Raw genomic sequence first — 25,407 nt, 5'->3', positions numbered from 1 at the left:
TGGAAAACCAAGTATTTTACTACTACTGTACTAGTGATGTACCCAGAGGCAAACTTAAATGATCAGTTCATCCAAATCACTCATCCACTCTCCCTCTCACCCCTGGTGGTGTCTGGCAAGGATTTGAGTTATCTCCTGCAGGGACTTCTGCGGCCAGCCCAGTACAATGGAACTGAATGGGATACCGTTTAGCTATTTTCTATGAAAGATAAAAAATAGTGAAAACTGACCAGATCTTCTGCTCCTCTGTGCATTTTCGGGCATTCACCCCAAAGTCTTTTATTGGTTTGACGGATCTGCTATGTACTAAAGCATTTTTTAATGCCTTCTAAGCTGTTCCCGCCTGCGCTGTGCTAAACCTCGAATACATGGATGCCATCAAAACCCTGTTGTGATGTGACTTTTCTTTGCCTCTCTGGGACTCAGCACGTGCCCAAGAACAGGGAGAGTGATGTGAGCTTGTGCATTTTTAAATAAACCAGAGACGTTATCACCAGAGATGGAGTTATGGCTTTGTGGTTACACTGATTGGGTAGTTGGAGGCCGCAGAATGTATGTGTACTGTAAAGGGAGACAAATGTTGTCTAGCCCAGTATAAAAGTAGCTGTTAGACTAAAAAGATACAGCTGAAGGCAGCAGTTTCTGGACAATATGGCCTCAAATCATTGGACATTGAAGAATTGCCCATAAACTAACTTTTATTGGTACAACAGTAACAACAACGGCAGTCTATCTAATAAAAGAGAATTGATACGGGCCAAAATAACATTTTTTGGTGGTTAAATAAGTGATATAAAATCTTCAAATACAATGCACATAGTTTCACATGAAATTGTCCAGTATTTCCACAAAGTGTTCAAGTGGGCTTTAGGTCTTGGCAGATGAGTTAAGATGGGTTGTTCTCTCTGAACACAAACGCAAACCTATAACCTTGAGCCTGAAGGTTTGTTATTGACCTTGGAAACAATAGTTTGACAAAAGATTCTTAGCAGAAGGTCCACTTACTGGAAAACTGGACTTTTATTTTTAAAGCTTTCACCTGATTATTAAAACTTTCAGCCACATCTCATGAAAAAACTGTTTTATGTTAGTTGTGTAATGTTATTATTATTATGTATTAGTAGTATTAGTATTGTATATTGTTTTCTGAAAAAGTGCTCAAACAGGCCAGGAAAATTATTGAAAGTGGGTGGATTAAGGTCTTTTGTAAATTCTGGTTAAAAATGTATGATGGCTGAGGATGTTTTTTTTTGGCTGAGGATGTTTTTTTTTAAATGAATATAAAACAAATAACGATAAAAAAACAACACATTCATTGAAAAAGACAGTTTTTAAAGGGTTTCCCATGGATTTATATGGAGACAATCATGTTAAGGTTTTTAACTAACCAGTGTCAATTTAAAGTCCTTTAAAGGTGCTCTAAGTGATGTGACGCATATTTTAGGCTACAACATTTTTCCACTAGCTGCCTGTCCCCTGAACACACTGTAAAAAAACGCGGTCTCTGAAGACAGCCCAGGCTCCACAAACGGCAACAAAAACAAACTGCGCCAACCTGCACAACGAACCATAACAAACAGTGTTACAGCCAATAACCGACAAAAAGGAGCTGGTTGAGCCATCACTGCAGCAGCGTTAGCACATAGGCTACTTCCACAATGGGTATTCATGACTCAACCAGCTCCTTCTTGTCGGTTATTGGCTGGAACACTGTTTGTTATGGTTTTTTGGGGCAGTTTGGCGCAGTTTGTTTTTGTTTGTCTACAGAGACCGCGTTTTTTTACAGTGTGTTCAGGGGACAGGCAGCTAGCGGATAGTGAGGAGATATTTCCTGTATGTGACAAAAAAATGTTGTAACCCAAAAATATACGTCGCATCACTTAGAGCACCTTTAAGTTAAAAAAAATAAATTCCAAAGTGCAAATACACATATTGTACCTACATTTGTCCAGTGTTTCCATGTGTTGTTTTCAAATGTGTAGGTCTTTAGCAGAGGTGTTGAGTTGGGTTTTTCTTTTCTGAACACAAATCCGCCTTATTGCAGAATTTCTCAGTCTCCATCTCCTCAAAGTCTGCAGCCAGAGCTTCCATGAAGCTCTGCACAATCTGTCCATTGACGTCTCTTTATAGACACTGAGGATGTCATAGAATCCCACTGGTGCCCGCAGTACACGACGGCCTGCCAAAGCCAATACCAGACAAGCACTTGTTTTTCCCCCAAATGACTTAGCGAGACATTAAACACGTGAAAGTAAATTATCTGTGCTTCACAGCATCAGGCTCTGACCTCATAGCCAGGCGCGTGTTTACTCTGGCTGAGACGAGCCATTTCGACTTCTTTTAATTATTTAATACTTGAGGGATTCAGAGGCCTGCGCTAAGGCTTGTCCATCAGCGAGTATTTGTGATGTGCAGTGTTTGTGTGTTTTGTGGTCGGGGAGAGCTGGATTGGCTTTTTGCAGCAGCGTCTCCATTAGAAACAGGCACACTAACCAGGATGGCTCTCACACAGAAACACTATTATACAATTTTAAGGAAAGAGAAGTAATGAAGTTTACTTTGCAGAAGCTCCGACTGACATCGGATCCAAATAGACGCTTTAACCGAAATGTTTTGACATGTCCACACATTTTTGTATTTACTGTATCTCTAACATGCAGTAAGTGTACTCTAGTTTCTCTAAGTACTTGATTGGTAGCGCTTAGATCACATTAAATCTCCTTCTGTGTTACATATATTTAACATGATCCTCTCTGCGATCCAGTAAATCTATGTCACAGCATCTTTCCTCTGCCAAAACTGAAAATGGATTAGTTTAGTGGGCACATGCTGGCACCTTTTGGCAAACCGACTCATTCCCTCTGATGCTGCTATTAGAAAAGCAGCCGTGGGTTGAATGCTGAATGCAGTATAATGTGCATATAAACATAAGAGCTTAAATTCTGCAAGCAGGATTCTTCTCATTCCAGATATAAGGAGGGCAGCTGGCTGCAGTTAGTTAGAAAGAAAAGAAAAATGATGAAGGGGTTTAGCCGGTAAAATATGATCAGAGAAACAGGCGCAGGCTCTCTGTTAAGCTCATGCATCTGAGTTTTGGGTACACCGGCCACAAAACGACAGATCGACCCAGCAGGGCCGCGCACGGCACAGCTCAGACATCCCAGCTATGTTGTTGCAGAGTTGCAAGAATGTAAGCTGTGCAACAGCCGCGGTTGTTTATAGTTAAGGTCAGCTCTGATGGTTCTGGGGCCACCGAGAGGGAATCCAGAGAAGTGTTGAATTCTTGGGGCTCGCATTCATCGCAGCTCATTCATTTTAACAGTTGTAGCCTACTATATCAAAGCCCACTTTGTTTACATAATCCTATACAAAGCCTGGTCTTTATTACCTTGGTAAGCCGCAGCCATCTGTAAGTTATATCAGTTTGGGTTTCAAAAAGTCCTTCTGATTAATTTTGGCTTTTATGGTGTTTCTCCACTGAATGCAAAGAGTTAAATTAAATGTAATAGCATTTGACATGGGAAATGTGTAATAAAGAAACCTGGGGATGATAAATGATAGATATGTAAAGAAATCTCCAAACATTTCCTTTTTTTATTGCTGGTCAGATGCGAATATAGAAGGCGCTTTTGGCCAGCAGCCATCAGTATCTCTGACCAGACCTGGCTTGTTTATGAAGCCTACTAAAACCCTTCCAGCAGAATCCAAGGCCATTTGGCTCTCTGGGGACCAATACGCTACAGTACATCATCCAGGAGAGTTCCTCAGGCCACATGAAATGCTGAGAGCAAGCTCTTTGAAGGAGCTGTGGGGGGGGTTAAATACCATTTTGGGGGTTTTCAGCTACATATCTCCTTGGGGAGATATTCGGCTGCCTTTTCTTTCTTCTTGTTGACTTGGCTCAACTGACTCATTCGTTTCCATGTTGAGTCAGTGTGTTTGTGCACAGTCAGCACATTCTTGCAGCGTAGCGATGGATACAACAGCCCCACACAAAGCCTGCCTACATTACCTGCCCCCCACCTCAAGGTGGAAACGCTTTCTTGTATAAACTGCAGTGTTTGTACAAGAGGTTTAAGTATTTACGTGTTTGTGTCTGATAACACAGCTGCTGCCACACTGCCAGATAATGGTTATCAGCATAAATTTCAACATTAATAAAACCTAGTTTTTTTATAACTATACCAACAGTAGATTGTTTTTAAAGTGAGTCCAAGGCTGCGATGGCATTGGTGCTTGAATGTTTGAAGCAACAACATTTATGAATAAAACATACATTAATCAAGTTGAAATGTTCATGGTTGTGTATATCATTTTTCACACACATAAATGTTCATGTTGGGGAGTAATTGGGCTACCTGATGTTGTGTCGCCAACAGGAACAGACCCACATCGTTGTTCATGTCCGCTGACGTCAGCCCCGTGAGCTCCTCGTCAGACAGAGGGGACGTCCAGCTGCAGGGTTACCACAAAACCTACAACCACCAACAAGTATTGTCACAGCAGCAAGGTACTGACAGAGTCCACCGAGCATGTCTCAACATCAGCAGCCTCAACACATCAGAATGACGTATAGTTCTTGGTGCTGTTCTTGATGTTTCCTCTGTGCTTCTCCAAGGATGTCTGTACGGAGAAGGAAAGGTTGTTCAACCGGTCAGCGAAGAAGGCTTCGAACCTGCCAGTTACTTCACAACCTCCTGCGCGTCACACTCTACAGGTAAGACTGCAGAGTAAAGGCGTCCATATGCCCCAATCAGAGTGCTTCTTGGATGGTCGGACAGCGTCTGAAACCTCTCCCCTCTCCTCCCACCACACCTTTCGTTTAGTGATGGTCAAATGAAGCTTCGCGAACCACTGTCTTTATTTTCTGAGCTCACTAGATGGCGCTCTCTGTTCAAAGAAAAAGGTTAAAGGAATGGCAATTCAGTGTGTTTTCAACCCTTTGTTGAACAGAGAGCGCCATCTAGTGAGCTCAGAAAATAAAGACAGTGGTTCACGAAGCTTCATTTGACCATCACTACTTTCGTTGTGATTGGCCAGATGTGCGTTGGTGAGAAAGTAAGCTGGATTTAAACTTCTCTCTATAAGAGCGTTTCCATCCATCTGTATTTATGCATATTTTCAGTGGAAACACTGAAAATAAAAAAAAATTAAAAATAAAAATCTAAATATCGCACAAAGCTTTTTATACCTGGCTGAGGTGGAAAAGTTGGTGTATGGATAAAAGCATAATGCGAAAGTGCAATGGTAACACACTTGAAGAATAAATCATGACGTACATCAAGCAGGTGACTTGAACGCCCACGGAAGAGACGAAAATGGTGGCAGACGAAAACATCAGATCTTTTGAGTGATGAGGAAACTGTAACGTGCCTCAAAATAATACATGAAACAAACATGAACACAATATTTCCATCATGTTATCTATATTTCATTCCCATCATTGACTGGCGGTCTTTTGCTTTTGGCATCTCATTGCACCCTCTTCTTCTGCATCTGGCTCTTTTTTTTTTTTTTTTTATTCTTGACTCAACTATTGCTGTCACTTTGTGAACAACCGAGTGCAACACTATGAACGTCCTCCAGGAGAAACCGTCTGAATATGTGCTGCGTTATCCCCATATTTAAACGATTATCGAGTCTCCACCCTCTCTATAAGGACACATAGATAACACATTGTACAAACTTATTATTTTTTTCCAGCTAGCCTAGCAGTAAAACTCATCTCATGGTACATTTGTTTTTCTGAACTGGACTTCTGTATAGGTCTGGTCTGAGGGATTCCTCTCTTATCTGTTTACTTTGCTTTAGGAGGATTTGGCGTTAATGACAACACAATGTAAGGTAGCTAATTGGCAATGAGCTCTTTGTAAAATGATATAAAAGGTTGATTCTTAAAATAATCACAGGCCCACTCTCCTTCACATGAACAAAAAGTACATTTTCGGTTTTCCTCCCCTCAGGGTTGGACTTGTTGCAGGACCTGCAGGGCCAGGCCGGGGCCGGCTACTCCATGTCTCCCTGCTCAGACGACAGCTTCCTTTTCCAGGCGGGAGGCGTCGACCGCTGCCTCAGCCAGATCTACTCCATCTACCTGGACTCATGATGGGCCGCCCAGAACCAAACAAAACTGAATCAGTAATCACTTTGTTTTCCTGAGGACAAAATGCAGCTTGTATGATGTGTGGTGGCAGACAATCACAACAACAATATACAGTTTATTCAAGGCTGAAGTTGAATTGTTCTTCTTGACAGAAAATATGTCAGTGGGAGTTTTAATGGTACAAACAAGATGTAGAATTGACTAGAGGCAGAGCTGCGGGCGAAGAGGAAATCTGTTCGGATTATAAATGTGAATAACGAGTGAGTTTTTTTTTTTTATTCAGAGATGGACACAGCATTTGTGAGCTGGATAGAATGAGCTTTTATTTGCTGGTTTGATCGGTTGCAAAGCCATGTAGCCAGCTCTCTGGCTCTAGTGAGGTTAAATTCTGCCTCCAGGAAATGTCAAAACAACAAGAGAAATTGGTAAACCATGCAAAGAGGCTAAAACTGAGCTGACGTGGAATGGTATCATGGCCAGAAAGATGATAAGTGTATTTCCCCAAACAGGGGCGTAGCACAAAATTCTGGGCTCTGTAGAAAGGCATTTTCTATGGGCCCCTCCCCACATCCACAGCTAATCATTCTAGCATCTTTTTGGGCCCTCCTCGCATGAGGGCCCTGGGTACTTAGTCCCCTTTCCCCCCCCCCCAGTCTGACGTCCCTGTCCCCTAAAGTCACACTATTGAAGGTTGTAGCATGTAACCAAAGTGTCACTGAGAAACCTCCAACTGCTTGTTAACTTACATTTTGCTGCACAGAAGGGAACTGCAGGAGAACCTGTAGCAATGCTGCCACCCAGTGTCTGAATGACATAATGACGTATATAAATGTACTTTACCGTCTGTGGTACAGATCAGTGTGGATGACTCCTGGGACTTAAAACTGACACACAAAAACAACAAAAACTGCACTAAAATGTATCGTCTATGATTTGTCTGTCATAGACTGAGTGGTGCCAACAAATCAGTTCAATGTATGTCATCTAACAACGAACAAGACAATATCGTAATCTCCTTTTTTTTATATTGTCTCTTCTGTTCCTTTACATGTTTGTTGTATCGGTGTTATATTCAGTGAGAGGGAGGTGTGCATTGTTTACAATAAGTTCTCTGCACTCTACTACGCTGTCTCATCACAGAGAAAATGACCAACCAAATGTTTACACTAATTTTGTAGCAATTCAGAGATTTTCTTATTCGTGTTATTGAACAGTGTTTATAGACTGTATAAAAATGCACCTGTCTTTTATATCTAAATAAATAAATTGGTTTGTATATGTTTGTGTTTGTTCGTTTTAAGGCTTCAACTAATGCTTATTTTTATTATTGATGATATTTTTTTGATTATTGAGTTATGGAATGTCAGAAAACAGCACGAGATGACATCTTTAAATATCTTGTTTTGGCAGAATATCGATGAAATGAAATCCTCACATTTGAGAAGCTCGAATCAGTGAATGTTTTGGGGCTTTTTGTGTGAAATGTGACTGAAACAATGAAGCGATTATCAAAATAATTCTCTGTCAATTAACTTTTTATTCAGCGTATTTCAGCTTGTGTTGTTGGAAAGTTTGTGGATCTACAGTATGTTGAGTATGTTTTTTGTTTCAATTTTTGGGGCATTTCTGCCTGTATTAGAGAGGAAAGCTGAGAGAGAGGGGGGAAGAAATGCAGGAAAACCATCATAGCTTAGACTCAAACCCTGGACCTTCTGTGTTGAGGAATAAACCTCTGCATATGTGCGCCGGCTCTACCAACTGAGCTCACCGGCCACAATGTTGCGTATGTTTTGAACTTGTTGAGTGCTGGTTAACACTGCCATCTATTGGTCATACATTTAAATAATAGAGTAGAGGGACAGCTGAAGTCAAAATATGCAAATAAAAAATATACTGTAGTGAAAGGAGAAAGTTTACTTAGCAATTCCATTAGAGAGCTGATGAGACAATGTGTGGAAATAAATACATAAATACTTAGTTTAAATTCCTTTTGATGTGAAATATATATTGATAAAAAAAAAGAAAATATTAGAATTACTAAATATTAGAATTAAAATATTAGATAAAAAAATATTAGAATTAAAACAATCTACTCGTGTAATATATAAACAGTGAAGTGCTAACTATCAAAGGAAGTCTAGAAAGAACGTATTAACTAGTTAAATGAAGAACTTCTTAATGAGCAATTGATCAATTCAATTAAACTTGGAACCGATCAAAGTAATGTAAACAAATTGAGTTGAAATAGCCGTTGATAATGCTATATTTGCAAATGACACCACAGGGATCAGAGAAGAAGAATAATGAACTCATCTTAATCAGCGGTGTGTCGCCACACCTGCAATTAAGACACAGACCGATGTAAGGCCCACAAAACTCCAAACTAGTGTATAGCAGTAGTGGCAAGTACATTTATTCAAGTACTGTACTTAAGTACAATTTTGAAGTACTTGTACTTTACTTAAGTATTTCTATGTTCAACTACTTTATACTTCTGCTCCACTGAATGTATTTGATTACTTTGCAGATTCTGATTAATAATACAAGATATGGCCTATAATCAACAACAATGGTGATGTAATATTATATATTAAGATAAAACTGTATTGATCCCCGGCGAAATTCACAAGCATGTAACGAAGTTAAAAGTTGCCTCACTTTTACCAGCTGCAACATTAAAGTGATGAACACTTTAATGCATCAGTAATTATAATCCAACTATATAGGCCTAATATAGCCTAGACTACATTATTCTGAAATGAGCCATTCTGCACAATGAGTAGGGCTACTTTGACTTTTGTTACTTTCAATATACGTTAATGCTAATTCTTTTGTACTGTTACTTTTTAGGAAAAAAAAATGAATAGGCTACATGACTCTTGTAACAGTTTAGTGAGAAAGTTAGTTCCGCCAGCAGGGGGCGCTTTGTGGTCACAGCGCTGCAGCAGCTCCGTTCAACTTTGTACCGAACTCTGTAAAGATCAAATCTGTCAGCTTCAAATCGCAGATAGACGCACTTTGACCGAACACTGTGTATGATTAAACATGATCTACACCCTCACACACGCACGCATACACACACACACACACACACACACACACACACACACACACACACACACACACACGCACGCACGCACGCACGCACGCACGCCCACACACTCTGAAAGCTGTATTTCCACATTCCGCTCGGAGGGAGACACACCCTCAGATCCGGAGGAGAAGAGGTTCAGCTGGGACAGTTGATGGGATGCAGAGAGGAGAAAGACGCTGCTGCTGCTGCCGTCGCTGCGGGTGATGTTTGGATCCTCGATCCCTCGTGATCTTCTGACACAGAGCAACAGGGCTGCAGCAGGCATGCCAAACACAGGTAAGACAACACCTTTTTTTACGTTTTATATCTCAAACAGGTTTGAATTCATGTTTTGGGGTGTTTACCTGTATTTTTTTTTTGTATATTTGCAAGAGCTTTAATCATCCACGCCGGGTGCAGCTGCAGTTATGGTGGGTTTTAACTTGAAGTAATGGTATTATTGTGTGTTTTGTGTTGAACTGCAGCCAGATAATGAGCAATACTGAGGTCATGGGTCCAAGTCCTCCCTCATGCAAACACACCCCTCTTCCAGCTACGAAAATTTGACCAGACAGCAAAAAAAGAATTACATTATCTCATTAACTGGGGGTTTTCTACATTTTATTGACTCTTAGATTATGTTCTTGTAAAGTTTATTTCCCTACATGTTATTTAAAAGACCTCTCCTGGCAAAGTACTGAATCCTGAATCATTTTTATTTTCTTTCTAAATTAGGGATATTAGCCTTTAATTACTAGAATTAACTTTCAATTGTTGGACACATACAAATATTTGTTGTATGAAAAGGAGAATTGAGGTCGTTATTTCAGAGGAAGCTCTGCTGCCAGAGAGGATGTGGCAGCTCACATTGTTAGCGAGTGAGATCACCCATGTTCTCCAGATTGAAACCCTGTGGGCACTCTTCACACCCTGAGAGGAGATGAAAAAGAGGCTTCACGCTTACAGTTCTGGTTCCGAGGCTCAGTGAAGGTCAACTAGTGTCTCTTGTGTTGTGTGTAACTTCGAAATCCAAAGATCAACTCATCTGTCAAGTGCTTTACACAAATTTACAGAAACCTCAAAAAGTGCAGATCTCCCTCAGCTGTCAGATTCTGAAAAGTGTTGAGTGGTGAGTTGACACTAACCTTTAGACTGCTTCTGTTATCAGGTTGAGTTAAGTTATCTCCACTAAGTTCAGTGAGTTATCTCCACTAATGAATGCATGGAATACAAAATCTTACTTCATCCTAAATTTGCTCTTTTATTTTTATTTTTTATTTTTTTTACAAAAAGTGGACCAAGGCATCCAAATCTAAGCAAATTATTACCTACGTGCACCCACACACACCTTTCCTTTTCCTACTCAGAGTGATCGAGCTTTGAATGTATTGTCTGTTGATAGCTACCAGTTAGGACAAAAGCTTTTTATAGAGCAGTGCAGCATGCAAATAATGACAGTTAGAGGATATTCAAAGCTGTATAACAGGATGTCAGTTCACATGGTAACATTTTAGATTATAGTTTAAGACTAAAAACAAACACTAGTTGTATCCCCTTATCTGAAAAATACTTTATTGTTTTTATCACACCTTCAACCGTATTAATGTCCTTAAAAGCATTAAGTGATTGTTAAAGATGCTTTGTAAATGCATTTCCATAAACATGACTTGAGTCACTACTGAACAAAATCTTGAGGATGTATGAATACATCGCTGCTTGATAATGAACAGAAATTAAAGGTGCCCTGCCACACAAAACCGTTTTTACTTGCATTTTTTGAAATATGTTAGGTCCACATGTGTTTGTGTTATGTTGTGAATGTGAAAATGAACTGCTACCTCCTCTGTCAGCTCTAGCCACTGAAAAGAAATAAGCAGAGAAATCAGGCCAATTACAAAAGCTGGTCAGTCTGACATCATGTTGCCTGAGCTCATTACTATTCATGTGCTGGGTAAAGGATGCTGATAGCCAGGCTCTCATTGGCTAGCTGTTAGCCAATCGGAGTCAAGTAGCTTAGCTCGCTGAATATTAATGAGAACTGGCAGAAATCGAGCTGAATCTTCCTGTAGGCTTTCTATACCACGCTAGAATGGCTTGAAACAAGGTAACCAAGGCATTTCTTCCACAAAAAAATGTTACAGAGTCCATGGTAGAACTTCAGACATTACCACAAAGTAATGAAATACGTGTGGCAGAGCACCTTTAAACAAACATCATCACAAAACAAGAAAAGTCACATATATTTAAAATTTAAAGCTGCTATAATAAATATTTTCATATTAAAGCTGGAGTGCGGAACCTTTGTCTTCCCCTCTGGCAGTGAGAGTAATTACATGAACACTGTCAACATGCTTAAGAAAAGCAGTGGGATTCCTAATAACGACCTGTCACTGTGGACTCTCACCCCTTCCTATCTGCAAGGTATTGGGTAATACAGGTAGACTGACATAGCCTACCGTGTAACTTATCAGAGAGCCAGCTATGCTGTAAGGAACTGTAAGTGAGTGAGTAAGGTTGGTTGATGGCGCTCCGTGTGCTGCTCAAAAACTACTCGTTCTGAGTACAAATAAGCTGTATCGGACTATCGGCATATAATGGCACCACCCAAACGAGAAACCACAACTCCGCTACACAGAGAAATGAAGAGAGCTCTCCCCGGTGCCGATAGGTTTAATCAATATTGTGTGAATTTGTTTAGCAAGGGCTTGAATGTAACAGATGTTCATTTATATGTAATAGATCCACACTCTAGCTTTAACAATGGATCACATGGTTACTTGTATGCGAAAGAGGTTGCTCATAGTGAATTATCACCCGACTACGCAGTTCCTCTAAGCTCTACAGAGCTTTTTTAGCTCGTTTTGTTTTTTACTGCCCACAACTTTACCGTTTGGGCGCACCGCTCTCATCCTTTCCAGCAGCAGGCAACTGTTTTCAATGAAAAAGTTGTACGCTACCTGTCCAGTATCAAACAGCAAAGAGACAAAGTTGGCGACCAGCCGGAGAAGATAATGGAGCATTTACCAGCAAAGAGCCAGATATTTACCTCAGGATTCAGTAGAGACCAAAAACAGAGCTACAATGAGGGTGAATACTGGATTTATATTCAGCAGGTGGCCAGAAACACAACTTCATGCGAATGCTAATGTTGTTCTGTGTCTGATGGTGGATGTGTAAATGTAAGCAACAGTTTGCTAACACATTTGCCATACCAATCAATACATGCTTAGGTATTAACCTAAAAGGCCAAACATATGTTAATATTGTGTTCTCGGCTCATTTCTGCTGCTCCCAAGTGGCCAAGAAATCACTTTTTAATCAAGGAAACCCTATATTAGCATGCAAGCATGTAGTTTTAGTCTCTAGACTTTGTTTAGTATAAAACTGTCTCTGCACACTACTTGAATTCATTTAGCCTACTTAGTTACTTTCCACCACATTGGCTGAATAACAGCAGGTCAGGTTATATTGTATTGTCACAAGGCAGTCTAATTAAATCTGGGTAACATATATAACCTTCTTCATACCTAGAACATCTCATCCTCCCATATACTCTGTCAAAGACTCTGCACTCTTCACATGTTGGATATATTAGATCATTTTTACAAGCAACAAAGGGTCAGTTTCTTTCCATTGACACGCACTTCCTGCATTTGTTCAAGAGGCATTTGCTGCTCTTCTGAAGTCAAGGCTGATAATCTACATGTACTCTTCTTATTTCCATTGTTGCTGTTTTATGTTTGGGACTCTTAAAGAGGAGCTCCCATTGATTGTTTTGCATAAAGGTACATTTTGGTGTTTGGAGCTTGACGCCATAGATGTATCATAAGAACTGGTTACTTGATTGCAAGATGGCGTTTGTTCATTTTTAATGGAAGTTGCTGCTGCTAGATAGAGATACAGAACATCAATACTCACATATCTTAGACATTTTCAACCAAAAAGAGTTAAGATATATATATATATATATATGGACAGAACAAACAATTTATGTTGTTTTTATGGCAATAATGATTATTTTCATTGTTGATCTGTCTGTCTATTAGTTTCTCCAATCATTGAATAATCATTTGGTCTAGCTAAGATATTTTAATGTCTTATTTGGTGTACAGCCAAGCCCAAAAATATACATTTTCCTGGAAGAAATTACTAAGAAAACAAGCAAATATTCCCATTTTCAGAAGCTGAAACAAGTGGATTTCAAGCATTTTTGCTTGGAAACATACTTTATCCATTATCAAAATTTATTTTCTTTCAACCTATTGTTTCAGATGTACATTTCTGTTTGATTGTTAGTTGTGTCATTTCCATTAGCAGGTGAAGTGAGGTTTCTTTGTGGTTAAGAGGTCTAGATGATCCCAGCTGACAACGGTGGTCCTACTTAAACCCTCCACTGGTCATGAATTGGCCCTGTTGTTTGGGGAGTTAGCACATTCCTCCCTCCGAACTGTGGAGCAGCTTTATTGTGGTGAGTGAGGAAGTCTGATGTCACGACCAAACACATTCACGCTCCCTCTCTTCCTGGCTGCTTCACATGTAAAGTCCTTCAGAAAACACAGCCCTTGTATATGTCGACCACATCTGTTTTTTATGTTCAGGCTGCGTCACAGAGAACCTAGGAGTTTTAGAAAGTGACCATCAATTAGTTTTATTATGTCTCCAATAGCAGAGTTTCCCAAATGTTGTAATGCCGCGGTCGCTCAAACTAGACACGCTGAAGGAACAAAACCTGAGATTAAAGTAGTCATACAAGGGTAATTTCTACTACATGAAATAAGCAGTTTTACATTATTTTAGGGACCTTCTCAAACCTCGTCAGGGTCATTTATGCTGTTTTCTACTGTACAAATGTGTCTTGCCTGTTTGTTCCTTTTAATTTTAACATTAACCTGCCCACTGCACTGTACTTTGTAGGACATGCCCAACCCATTCAAGTTGAAACATAGTAAACAACATGTACGAGTGGAGAGATGAAAAACATATTTTTCTGTTTCCCAACAGAATTCACAATATAGGCCTGTTGTCTGGCAACCGAAATTGTAAAGTGTTTTATTCCAAGAGCAATTCACATTTTAAACTGAAAACAAAAATCCATCTTTCTCAATAGGATTTTATTCTATGTTTAAATCTTTTATGCATTGTTTTAGTGTATTTTAATTGTATTTTTTTATTTCCTGTCACATACTTGTTTGTTTCAACTCAAATACAATTGTATTCTATCCTATTCTACAGTAATGCCTGAATTTAAAGACATTGTCAATACATTTGAAAGTTCAGGTTAGTTGTCGAGCACGATCTCATACTGAAGCTGATGAAAACACTGATTGAATAAATGGAGTCTGGGAATTTAAAGTAAAATAATTCATTTTTTTTGGAGTAAAACCTTTTTTTTTACAGTACATCAGATTTGAGAGAGTTTACAGTCTAAGTAAACTCATTAACCTGCTTGTTTAACTTCTTTACGCTCCAGCTTTACCTTTGAGTAATGTTTGTACAACTACCATCTGCCGATTAACAGCAGCCTTCACGTGAAAGTCATTGTAGCATCTGTTTCCTCTCCAACAGCCAAACACTGGACTCCTGATCCCTACTGACCCGTGTCACCATGCCAACTCCCACGATCCTCACAGCAACAACAAATCCTCGGAGAAGTTGCTAGGTTTACAAGTGTGAGCCTACATAAAGTAGATCTCCTCCAGGGCTGAGAGAAAGAGCGACCAGAAGAGAGGTAGGGCTGCCTGAGAAAGAGGCATGGGAAACTATGGCATGGTGAAGTTACAGTCTGTGTTTTAATGTATTTTCTGTTTCAGAGATGGCTTGCCAGTGTGGTGCCCTGCTGATTTTAACATTGCTGGTGATGATGGGACTGGTGGGTGGATGTGTGTGTCCAGCAGCCACCATTTTGTCCCAGTTTCCCTCTGAGGTTCCTGCTTACATCTGTTGCTTGAACTACTCCGGCTCTGCTTTCAGCAATGTGCACTGGTCTGTGTTTACCAATGAGACAAACATAGAGACGCTGGATCTCTCCTTCTGTAATATCAGTTCTGTTCATATGAGTGGCAGAGACGCCTCTACGTTGCAGAAGGTTTACTTAGGTCATAACAGACTACCAGCGTTGCCAAGGAATTTTCTGGCTAGCCAGCGCAGCCTGATAGAGGTGGATTTGAGCGAGAACCTGATTCAGCAGCTTCCTGAGGGTTTTCTTCAGGACTCAGACAGCCTCCAGAAACTGTATCTGCAGGGAAACCAGCTACGCTTCCTCCCAGCCTCTGTGCTGCAGAAGCCCAGTCTGCAAACGCTGGAGCTGGATGGGAACCCCTGGGACTGCTCCTGTTTGTTCATTGAAGCCCTGGAGGAAGGCAGGAAGGTTAACAGGACCACTAAGCTGGAGGATCTGGTTGGGAACTTGAACTGCGTCTCTCCCCGGCACCTGGCCGGCAGGACTGTGTTGTCGGTGAGGCTAAGCGACGCATGCCGCCCAGCTGGCCTCACCGCACTCTTCATCGTGCTTCCTCTTCTCATCCTCTCCACCTTGGTGCTCTGCTGGTGCTGTGGGAGGAAGAGGAAGGAAGCACCTGTAAGCACCTCAAAAAAGAGAGCTTCCAGCTCCAGCTGCAATGGCCAGAAGCATCACAGCAAGCAGAAACCTGCAGCAGCTGAGCAGAATAAAGCTGGAAACTGTGGCAATGAGGGGATTCTGAAGAACCAGCTGCTGCTACGCCCATCATCCACCCTCCTGGGCAGCACCAGGGACATCTATGAAGAGGTGGAGATTAGGCTGGGCTCAGTGGAGTCTCTCCCCCGAGTCTCCTCACACGGTTCCAGCTCCACAGATGGGAAGCAGGGCCCCCAGGGGCCGGACAGGGCCAGCAAGACAGACCTGGACACAGTCAGTGTGACAGAAGTGATGAAAGACTCAACTGACAGGGAGAAGGCTTACCTGACCCAGTCAACAGAATACTACAGCCTGGTGCCGGGTATCGAACTGGAAGACTCAGACCACGGCGAGTATGAGAACGTCGACCTCTCATGACACCATGTTAAAGGAATAGTTTGACATTTTGGGAAATAATCTTTTTCTTGACAAGAATCAGATGAGAAGATCTGAACCACTCACATGTTTGCGTGTAAAAGACCCTTAAAACCTATTTTCTCAATCAGCTTCTCAGTATGATTGATGAGGTTTTTTATGAACACAAAATGTTTGGTTAATTCACACAAGAAGCAAGCAAGTTACAGTATATATTGAAACAGAATGGGTGGTCCAACCACTGTGGTATCACATTGAAAGAGGAAGTGATTTAATCAGGAGCTTTTCCTGTGGGACCTGAGGAACGCGGTGACGGTTTGAAAGAGAGGCCCACTTTTTTTTTCACTCTGGAAAAAAACTAAGACATTTATTTTATTTAATGTTGCACTCCATGAAAATGTACACTGTTGTTTTCACGTCTTTAACAAAGAACAGGCAAGCATTTGTATGTACTTTCCTGTACCTCATCTTAAGCTGCACCTCAAGTACGTAGGTGCCAAACAATGACTAATTCCATTGCAATGCTCACAGTTAATTTATTGTGAAATGTGGAATGTAATGCTTAGGTGAGAAATCAAAATGTATACACGTCATTGTTAAGCAAGGATAAAAGGCCTGCTCATGCTTTATGTCACACACTAAAACTTGCATATATGTTTTCACTGTGTTCATGGTTTCACAGCTGGGTTAAGATAAAAAATCTCTGTAGTGCCAGTTCAGTAAACTGAGATACAAAGCAATTCTGCACAGTGGTGCTAAAACATAATGACACTGGAGAGGCGGCCTACACAAAAGACAAGCAATAAACTATCAGGGTCATCGCTAAAGGTGCAGGATGCAGACACTGGATTGTTATAAGATGTGGAAAACAGACATCTCAATGCTATTTCGCGTTCAGTGAGACAGACACAGATGAGGGAGTGGGTGCAGCTACAAGGGTGTGGAGCTTCCTGGAATTTAAAACAACGGACGTGTATTTTTTTTCCAGAAGCGTTGTCACGTATTTTACATCAATGCTTTATTCATCAACATTGAAAGGTTTACTGCCAGAAGCCCATAGGTCAAAAGACAAGCAAATAAGTGAATGTTGCATTTTGTAATTTTGTACACTGAGAAATAACATAAATGTAATAGTAAACATGACCGTGGCTACTGGTCACTGAGTTCATGTCCTCTGTATTTTGTTTCTTTGTTTATTTTTAGGCAAAAACGTTTTTAGCAAACTTTTAGGAAACTCTGTTTGTCTGTTTGTTCTGTTATTGCTACGCCTGTCAGACTGCACATACGCAGTTAACAGTGAGAACAGTGGCAGATTTACTATAATTGGTGATTTTTTTTAAACAATTGGGGTTTTATTTCTAGCTAGTGACCATTTTCATTTTGCTGGCTGAAATTGAGATCACTGGCAGATTTTATAAGCTGTAGCTAGCTAGCTAGGTTAGCTAATTAAACTAACAATAGTTCCATTAATTTGTTGAAAACACTCTCAAGGCAGATAACATTAGCTTAATCTCAAAAAGGATCTAGGACCATCAAACTGATGATTTTAGTTGAAAGTAACGCTTAGCCTACTGTAGCTAGTAAGTTAGCTATAGCAGGACATGTTGACAATTGAAAGATATGTTACAGCAGATAAACCCTTTTTTTTTTACAAAATTACAACTAGTGTTCTATAGCATCATATAAATCTAAAATTTGCCTGCTTTACCTGGTTTGCTAAGCAATGATTGAGCTGTTAGCGGGATGGATTTAGTGAAAGGTGAAAAAAACTTGTCTTGTCTTTTGAGACATAGGCTAATATATTTAAATTTGATTACTTTTAAGTTCATCATTTGGATGGAGATAAGAGACCTGGCAGTAACCTTCAAAATGCTTTGAAAGACCTTCTATCTAATTTACAGAAAGTAGGCTATAGGCTATTTGATGGTTAACTGAATAAATAAAATGTGAAAAATCTAAATGTAGAGACCTTTTTTGTGGTTTATGGTCAAAAGTTTCAAAGGAATGAGGCCCATGACCTTGATATTTCAAAATTCTTGCCTATAGATTGTTATTAAGTTGGAAGTACAATTAGGGCTTATGTAGTGTTTAGTGGTAAAAACTGCTGCAGTGACAGCTACTAAATAACATGTAGGCCTAGTAGCATGAATAATCCTTCTCTGTTAAAACAAAATGGGTATACTGGTATATGATACATAATAAAAGCACTGATTTTCATCATTATGTTTATACTGGCAGATGCACTTGCACAGTTTTTTGTTTGCAAAACATTAAATATTGTTGAAAGAAAAATAAATGTTTTTTTTTCTAAATCTCTGGCTCAGAATTGTGTATGATGATGATGGCAAACAACACAAAATAGAGAAGAAAGAAAACCCAAAAAGTGTCATTAGCTCACTGCTTTTTTTTGAGAGCATCCAGATCTTGTTTTCCGTGGCCCTTCAGCTCTTTCTGCCCTGACAATGACCCAGGCCTGTTCCAGCTACCTGAAATGCCACTTTTCCTTTGAGCTCTAATTTCACTCACCGTGGGAAGTCGTAATTACAGCATTGGGTTACCCAAACGATCAGTCTGTCCTGTTCTCAGTGGTCTGAGCCCACGACCAGTAGATCCAGTAGCTGAGGCCAGGAAATGACTGAGCAGAAAACAGTTGTTGAGGTATCCATGGATTCTAATCTGGGAGTTTATTTTATCTAGATCAAGATCACAGAGCAACCACTGAGTCTAGATTTACACAGGATGGAGACACAAACATAAAAGTGGAAACTCTTTGTGAAATAGTTTAAAGAAGTATATTTTTGTGCCATACTTACAGTGGTAGAAGAAATACTTAGGTCTTTACTTGAGTAAAAGTAGCAATATCACAGTGTGTAAATACTAATAAGTAAAAGTCCTGCATTCAAAATCTTACTTCAGTAAAAGTCCATACGTGTTAGCATCAAAATATACTTAAAGCACAAATAGTAAGAGTTAGAGTGGCCCATTTCAGAATAATATATCACTGGATAGGGATGCCCTGGTAGCTCACCTGGTTGAGCGTGCACCCCATGTACCAAGGCCAAGTCTGTCAATTAAAGAGCCTTTAGGTGTCTTTGTTCATAACACAGACAGTGGGGCCTCAGGGCTGAGGCTGAGAGCCCTGCTTCATATTACAAGAGCACCATCTGGTGACAGGAATGAAAACTAACATTTATCAGCCGAACAAAACAAATTGAGAGTAATTTTATTGTGACGAATGCATTGCATACATCTATTGGTAATAAAAGCAATAAGTTGCAAATACAGACGATGTGAGACTAATGAGCCTTTTGCAGCTGAAGAATAGGGAAGTCCACAGTGATCACTTGTCTAGGCTCTGATGGAGGATAGATGGCCTCATAAATATCCTGTCGGGAGAGAAAAAAATAAATCAGAGTCTGCTTTATCTCTGACTCAGAGATAAAGTAGACTCTGATTTACAACAGACGGCTGTAACGATGTGAAAAACAAACAACTGAGCAGAGCACAGCAGCCAATGACAAAAGGCTAAGAGATGTGTGGGATCGACCCATTTGACAGTGTAAAGGTGTGTGTGTGTGTGTGTGTGTGGTGGGGGGGGGGGGGGGTGAGTTATTTGATTTTCGATTTGATGGTAGGGCATTGGATTTACTTAGATAACAGGTCCAAAGTACTTACTTGATTTTTGTAGCATCTGGAAAAGACATGTTAGGAGAAATAATTTGAATTTTTAGAATTAGAATTAATTAACATCAAAACATTGCTTTATAACCTCATTCAATTTGGGTAAATGTTTTTGTATGTGTGTATTTATGTGTGTATGCAGGTTGGTCATGTATGTTTGAAATGTATGTAACATGTACGTTTTCTGTTTTTCTTGTTTCTGTTTTGCAATCTCTGGTTTAAGTATTATATAAATAAACATTCATTTTAATTATTGTCATTATTATTTCAATTATTATTACTGATAAATTGTTTAATTGATTTTTTTTTTTACATTTAACAGTACTAAGACTCAGCTTGTGACTGGCAATTTTTCATTATTTTCTGACATTTTGTAGACCAAACAATGTATTGATTAATTTAAGAAAATAATCTGCAGATTGATCATTAGTGAAAAGTCCACAAAAGTCAGGTCTCAATGAATTATCCTGTACACACATCAGCTCTGTGGGAACACACAAACACTCTAATCCACTTTCTATCCACCAAAGAATTGAACTGAACCATAATCACTATTTCTCAACACTGGGGAATTTGCTGTGATCTTATAGCAAAGATTTGGTGACAGTAATGTAATGACAGCTGACCACCTAAAAGAAGTCCCTAACCATTACCATTTAAGGAAAAAACACAGCATACTCACTCAGTAACTAGGTGTGTATCTGTTTGGCTTCAGGTTCCCAGGTAATAAATTAAAAATGTTAATTTATGATAGTGCAACACAGAGGTTTAAATTGAGACCCAGAGGAAGAACCTTTCTTCCCAGGACAGCAGGATCAGGTTATACACCTGCATTCATAGGTAAGACACATCTTTATGTTTTTTTTTTTTTATAGGAGATGGTTGTAACAAGGGTTATAACATGATTCATGTTTCACACATTTATATTTTACAGGAATTTTCAGCTGTTACAACACAATAAACCCAGACATGACAGTTTCTTACACCCTTGAAGTGGCCGATGCACGATTTTGTGGCTTCTCCAAGCTCCTGTTTAGGTGGAAGGGAAGCATCTACAGGCTGCTTTACAAAGAAGTTCTGGTGTTCTGTGGGGTTTATCTGTTTTTCAGTGTGTTTTACAGGTAAATTCGCTGATTTCATGTTTGAATTCTGCTGTTTGCCACAGTGTGGTCGAGTGTTGGCGGCTCATCAGTGGAAGTTTTTCTTTTCCTCACAGGTTCATCCTCACACCAAAGCAGCAGGATCTGTTTGAGCGTATCGCCCTTTACTGTGACCAGTTCACCAACACCAACTTCATCCCAGTTTTGTTTGTACTGGGTGAGTCTGATCGAACTGGCTCTGTCTTACACAAGCCACATCTGTAGATAATAATTCATATTTTTTTCGTCCCAGGTTTTTATGTGACTCTGGCCTTTAACCGATGGTGGGGTCAGTACACCAGCTTCCCACTGCCTGATAATCTAATGATGGTGGTGTCCGGGAACGTCCACGGGACAGACGAGAGGGGTCGTCTGCTGCGACGAACACTCATGAGATACGCCAACTTATCTTCAGTTCTTATCCTCCGCTCCATCAGCACAAGAGTTCACAAGCGTTTCCCAACTTTGGAGCACATAGTGGAGGCTGGTAAGAACAACAGTGAAGAAAAATGAAGTAGATTTACTGCAGTTATAAAGTGGAAAACTACCTTACCTTATTTTTTACTAACACTTCACACATCTTAAATATTGCTCTTTTTACTGCACTTTATTTCTCTAACACCTGAAGTTGTTATTATGACTTTGTACAATATGGTTTAGCTTGTAAAATGTAAGTTCATAAAATATGAGACATTACAGAAGTTTAAGTTACCCAGCAAAAAAGATGAAGCTGCTACTTTAAAAATAAAATTCAAGACAGTTGTGACAATTTTCTTTTAAATAAAGATAATTTTTTGGGCATTTGTAGGCCTTTATTATTGTCAGGACAGCTTAGACTTGAAGGGGGAGAGAGAGGGGGAATGTTACGCAGCAAAGGGCCGCAGGTTGGAAGCGAACCCACGGCCGCTGTGAGGACTGAGCCTCTATATATGGGCACGTGCTCTACCAGGTGAGCTACCCAGGCAAATTGTGACAATTTAACACAAAGCACAAAGGGGATGCCCTTAATTGTTTAATTAAATGTAATTAAATGACTGTTAATACCTTCTATATTGGAAGAATTTGATGTTTAAAATGAGGATTTTTTTTTTTAACAAATTGCATTGATCTTTAGCAAAAAACTAAATCCATTATGCCATCCAACAGAAACAGCTCTGCATATACAATATACATAGTATGCATTTGCATTAGAAAGAAATATTAATAAATAAATTAAAATATTAAATATATGAACAAAACAAATCTGTGTAATACATCCATCCATTCCCGTCCCAGAGGTGTCCAGTTTACACCCTACTCCCTCTTAAAATAAGTACTTTGAGTATTTATTACCCCATTAAGATATTTGTGCCTGACTTCAGTTATGAGGTTGCTCTAGGGATGTTTTGATTGATTTGTGGTCAATAAACCTTTTTCGCATTTGCTTATCTGAAAATGTCCTTAGATCACAAACATCTATTACACCTGGAACCTACCTTTCTAATCTCTGTGCAGGATTTATGACTACACACGAGCTGAAAAGGTTTGAGTCGCTACACTCTGATTTCAACAAGTACTGGATGCCTTTGACTTGGTTCTCAAACCTGGCGTCCACAGCGAGAGAGGAGGGTCGAGTGAGGGACGACATTGCCTTAGGATTGCTGATGGATGTGTGTTGGCTTTTTTTCTGCAAATTGACAAAACAACTAAAGTTTTACACAATTTATATGTATATATATATATATACACACACACATATATATATATATATATATATATATATATATATATATATATATATATATATATACACACACACAATGTAGGAATGAGGGATGTGAAAATTCACTTTAAGGCCCCAGTATGTCTACACATACTGTATAACTTACTTTAAATGTATAATATATATTTATAACTGCAGGAGCTGAATAAGTACAGAGGCAAGTGCAGCCTCCTGTTTCACTATGACTGGATAAGCATCCCTCTGGTCTACACCCAGGTAGGATCAGGAGCTCAAAAGTATAACAAGATAGAGCTATCATGAACAAAATGTATTGTTTTGTTTTTTTTACTTCATTTGATAGCTATGTATGTATTTTCTTTATCTTTAGTTTTGGTTTGAAATACAGTCATACTTTATACAAAATGCAATTCATTACAAAACCAGTGGTAAAAAGTAACAGAGTACATTTACTGTACTTAAGTACAATTTTGAGGTACTTGTACCTGGCTTGAGTATTTCCATTTTCTGATACTTTATACTTTTACTCCACTCCAAATATTGTACTTTTTACTCCACTACACATATTTGATCACTTTAGTTAATTTATGGATTCAGATTAACAAAACAAAATATAATAAACAAAAAATATTATGTGATATTATAGATTAATCTAAGATACAATTTTATTGATCCGCAGGTGGGAATCGACAAGCTACTGAGCATTATATAAAGTATTTCAAATTAGCTTCACCTTTACCAGCTGCAACATTAAAGTGATGAACACAGTAATGCATTGATAATTATAATCCAGTGATATACATATTCTAAAATAGGCCATTCGACATGATGAGTACTTTTACTTTTGGTACTTATAAGTAAGTCAATTTTGACGCTCACACTTTTTGTACTTTTACGTTAAATTTTGAATACAGGACTTTAACTTGTAACAGAGTATTTGTACACTGTGGTACAAGTAGCCTAGTTCTACTACTGTCTATCACTGCCTTGTTTTTTCTTTTTTTTATCTGTGCAGGTAGTTACTTTATCAGTTTACTCTTATTTTGCCTTCTGTGTGATTGGCCGACAATTTCTGAACCCTGAGAAAGGATACAAGGATCACAAACTGGACCTGTACGTCCCTGTTTTCACCCTGCTGCAGTTCTTCTTCTACACTGGCTGGCTCAAGGTGAGACGACAAATTCATGTTTCACTTGTAGAAAAGAGATTTTGTTTAGATTTTTGTCATGAAAGGGTGATTTCATTATGTGTTTCCACTCTGTAGGTGGGGGAGCTGATCATCAACCCATTCGGCGAGGACGATGACGACTTTGAAACCAACCAGCTGATTGACAGAAACATTCAGGTTTTTCCCTTCAAGGCTTCTCTCCAATACAGCCTAGTCTAAAGACCTAAAATGAGCGCTAACTGTTTATAATCCTGTAGGTGTCAATGCTGGCTGTAGATGATATGTACCAGAACCTGGCTCCAATTGTAAAAGACAAGCACTGGGCGCAGAGACATTTCTCCATCCCTTACACTGTGTCGACAGCAGCAGAGACTCTCAAACCGGCCTTCAAAGGCTCCACTTTTGACATGAGGTCAAATCATTTTACCAATGTGTTTCAGTGCCTTTTGTTGTTGCTGCACAGTTCACTAAAATCCCAACCAAAACGTCTGTATTTGCAGAATGAGCGCAGAGGATCTTGAGATTCACCAGCCTGCAGACACTCCTGGAAAGAAACAGTATATACCTCTTAAGGGCTCTTTGGGCGCTGGGCTCGATAGTCCTCTGCAGAGGGGCAATGGTATCCTGCGAGGTGGGAGCCTCCCCTCTCTGATGGATGTCTTATCACACCCAAACAAGAATGATGCTGATGCTTCCCCTGAGGGCGACATCAACACCACCAACCACAAAGAACAAGAAATGGCATTGATTAAAGTTGCAGTGGAACACAACTAGTGAAAATTGTTGTGATCATGGGCAGATTACAAGACAATGGGCCCCCGGGCACAGACATGCAAAAGGTCACAGACACACAGACTCTATAGTTGTTTAGCCTCTTTTTGTCGTTTTGTGTCTCTTTGTAGTCATTTTGTAGTCTTTTTGTGGTCATTTTGAGTCTGTTTCTGGTTGTTATGTGTCTCTTCGAGTGACATTTTGCAGGTGAAAGCCAGAGGGGCCCTGACACTTTGGGCCCCCAGGCCTATGCCCGGTAGGCCCGTTCAGTAATCCATCCATGGATGCAACCATTGCATGTTTTTGAACTAAGAATGTTCTTTTATTGCATAACATATATTTCAATTTGTCACAACTCAATTAATTTGTGAAATAAACATATTTGGTCCTAATGTTATTGTATGTTTAAAAATGAATATGATTATTAAGTGCTATCAACAAGAAGTTAGAAATGGCACTGGTATTTTCTGTGCTATTTTTTTCCATTGGCTGAACACATTTTCTCAACTTTTGATTGGGTGGGTATGGAGCCCTGGGGTCAGCTGATAAAAAAAACTAAACCGTGAGCACAGATTCATAATCTGTGCTCACGGTTTAGTTTAAAAAGTAAGAGCTGTAGTACATGGAGACAGGTTATAATTGAGGTAAGTTTGGAGCGACACTACCTTATTTAAACATTAAATTAATAGATAGTTTTGTGTCGGTGTTGCAGTTTGTAGATA

General features: G+C 39.5%; 3 protein-coding genes across 7 annotated transcripts in view; all 3 read left to right on the top strand.

The window, feature by feature from the left end:
- glis1a (GLIS family zinc finger 1a) overlaps positions 1 to 6,665 on the top strand; it is a 43,012-nt gene extending 36,347 nt beyond the window's left edge. For all 3 annotated transcript variants that reach the window (XM_028594066.1, XM_028594064.1, XM_028594065.1), the window contains exons 7-9: positions 4,380 to 4,510; positions 4,619 to 4,717; positions 5,964 to 6,665. In XM_028594066.1, the coding sequence (XP_028449867.1) occupies positions 4,380 to 4,510; positions 4,619 to 4,717; positions 5,964 to 6,106 (373 nt within the window). In that variant the 3' untranslated portion in view covers positions 6,107 to 6,665. The remainder of the gene's footprint in view (positions 1 to 4,379; positions 4,511 to 4,618; positions 4,718 to 5,963) is intronic.
- A 2,665-nt stretch (positions 6,666 to 9,330) lies between these two features.
- si:ch211-106k21.5 (leucine-rich repeat-containing protein 38) lies at positions 9,331 to 18,531 on the top strand. Of its 3 annotated transcripts, none has more exons than XM_028593420.1 (4): positions 9,331 to 9,473; positions 13,494 to 13,644; positions 14,742 to 14,904; positions 14,987 to 18,531. In XM_028593420.1, exon 4 carries the CDS (start codon positions 14,989 to 14,991, stop codon positions 16,207 to 16,209), a length of 1,221 nt encoding a protein of 406 aa, XP_028449221.1. In that variant the 5' UTR covers positions 9,331 to 9,473; positions 13,494 to 13,644; positions 14,742 to 14,904; positions 14,987 to 14,988; the 3' UTR covers positions 16,210 to 18,531. The 3 variants fall into 3 exon arrangements, with proteins under 3 accessions (XP_028449221.1, XP_028449219.1, XP_028449220.1); XM_028593418.1 differs by having other exon boundaries at positions 13,491 to 13,644; XM_028593419.1 differs by lacking the exon at positions 13,494 to 13,644.
- A 2,325-nt stretch (positions 18,532 to 20,856) lies between these two features.
- Positions 20,857 to 24,688, top strand: best4 (bestrophin 4). The gene is made up of 9 exons (XM_028594314.1): positions 20,857 to 21,008; positions 21,104 to 21,204; positions 21,280 to 21,513; positions 22,521 to 22,675; positions 22,927 to 23,004; positions 23,762 to 23,914; positions 24,011 to 24,091; positions 24,172 to 24,326; positions 24,415 to 24,688. Exons 1-9 carry the CDS (start codon positions 20,857 to 20,859, stop codon positions 24,686 to 24,688), a joined length of 1,383 nt encoding a protein of 460 aa, XP_028450115.1.
- Positions 24,689 to 25,407: the final 719 nt, after the last annotated feature.

The sequence above is a fragment of the Perca flavescens genome, chromosome 12, assembly GCF_004354835.1.
Source record: "Perca flavescens isolate YP-PL-M2 chromosome 12, PFLA_1.0, whole genome shotgun sequence".
Classification (NCBI taxonomy): Eukaryota; Metazoa; Chordata; class Actinopteri; order Perciformes; family Percidae; genus Perca; species Perca flavescens.
Note: the sequence above shows the minus strand (reverse complement) of the source record. Positions and strands in the feature narration are given on the sequence as shown.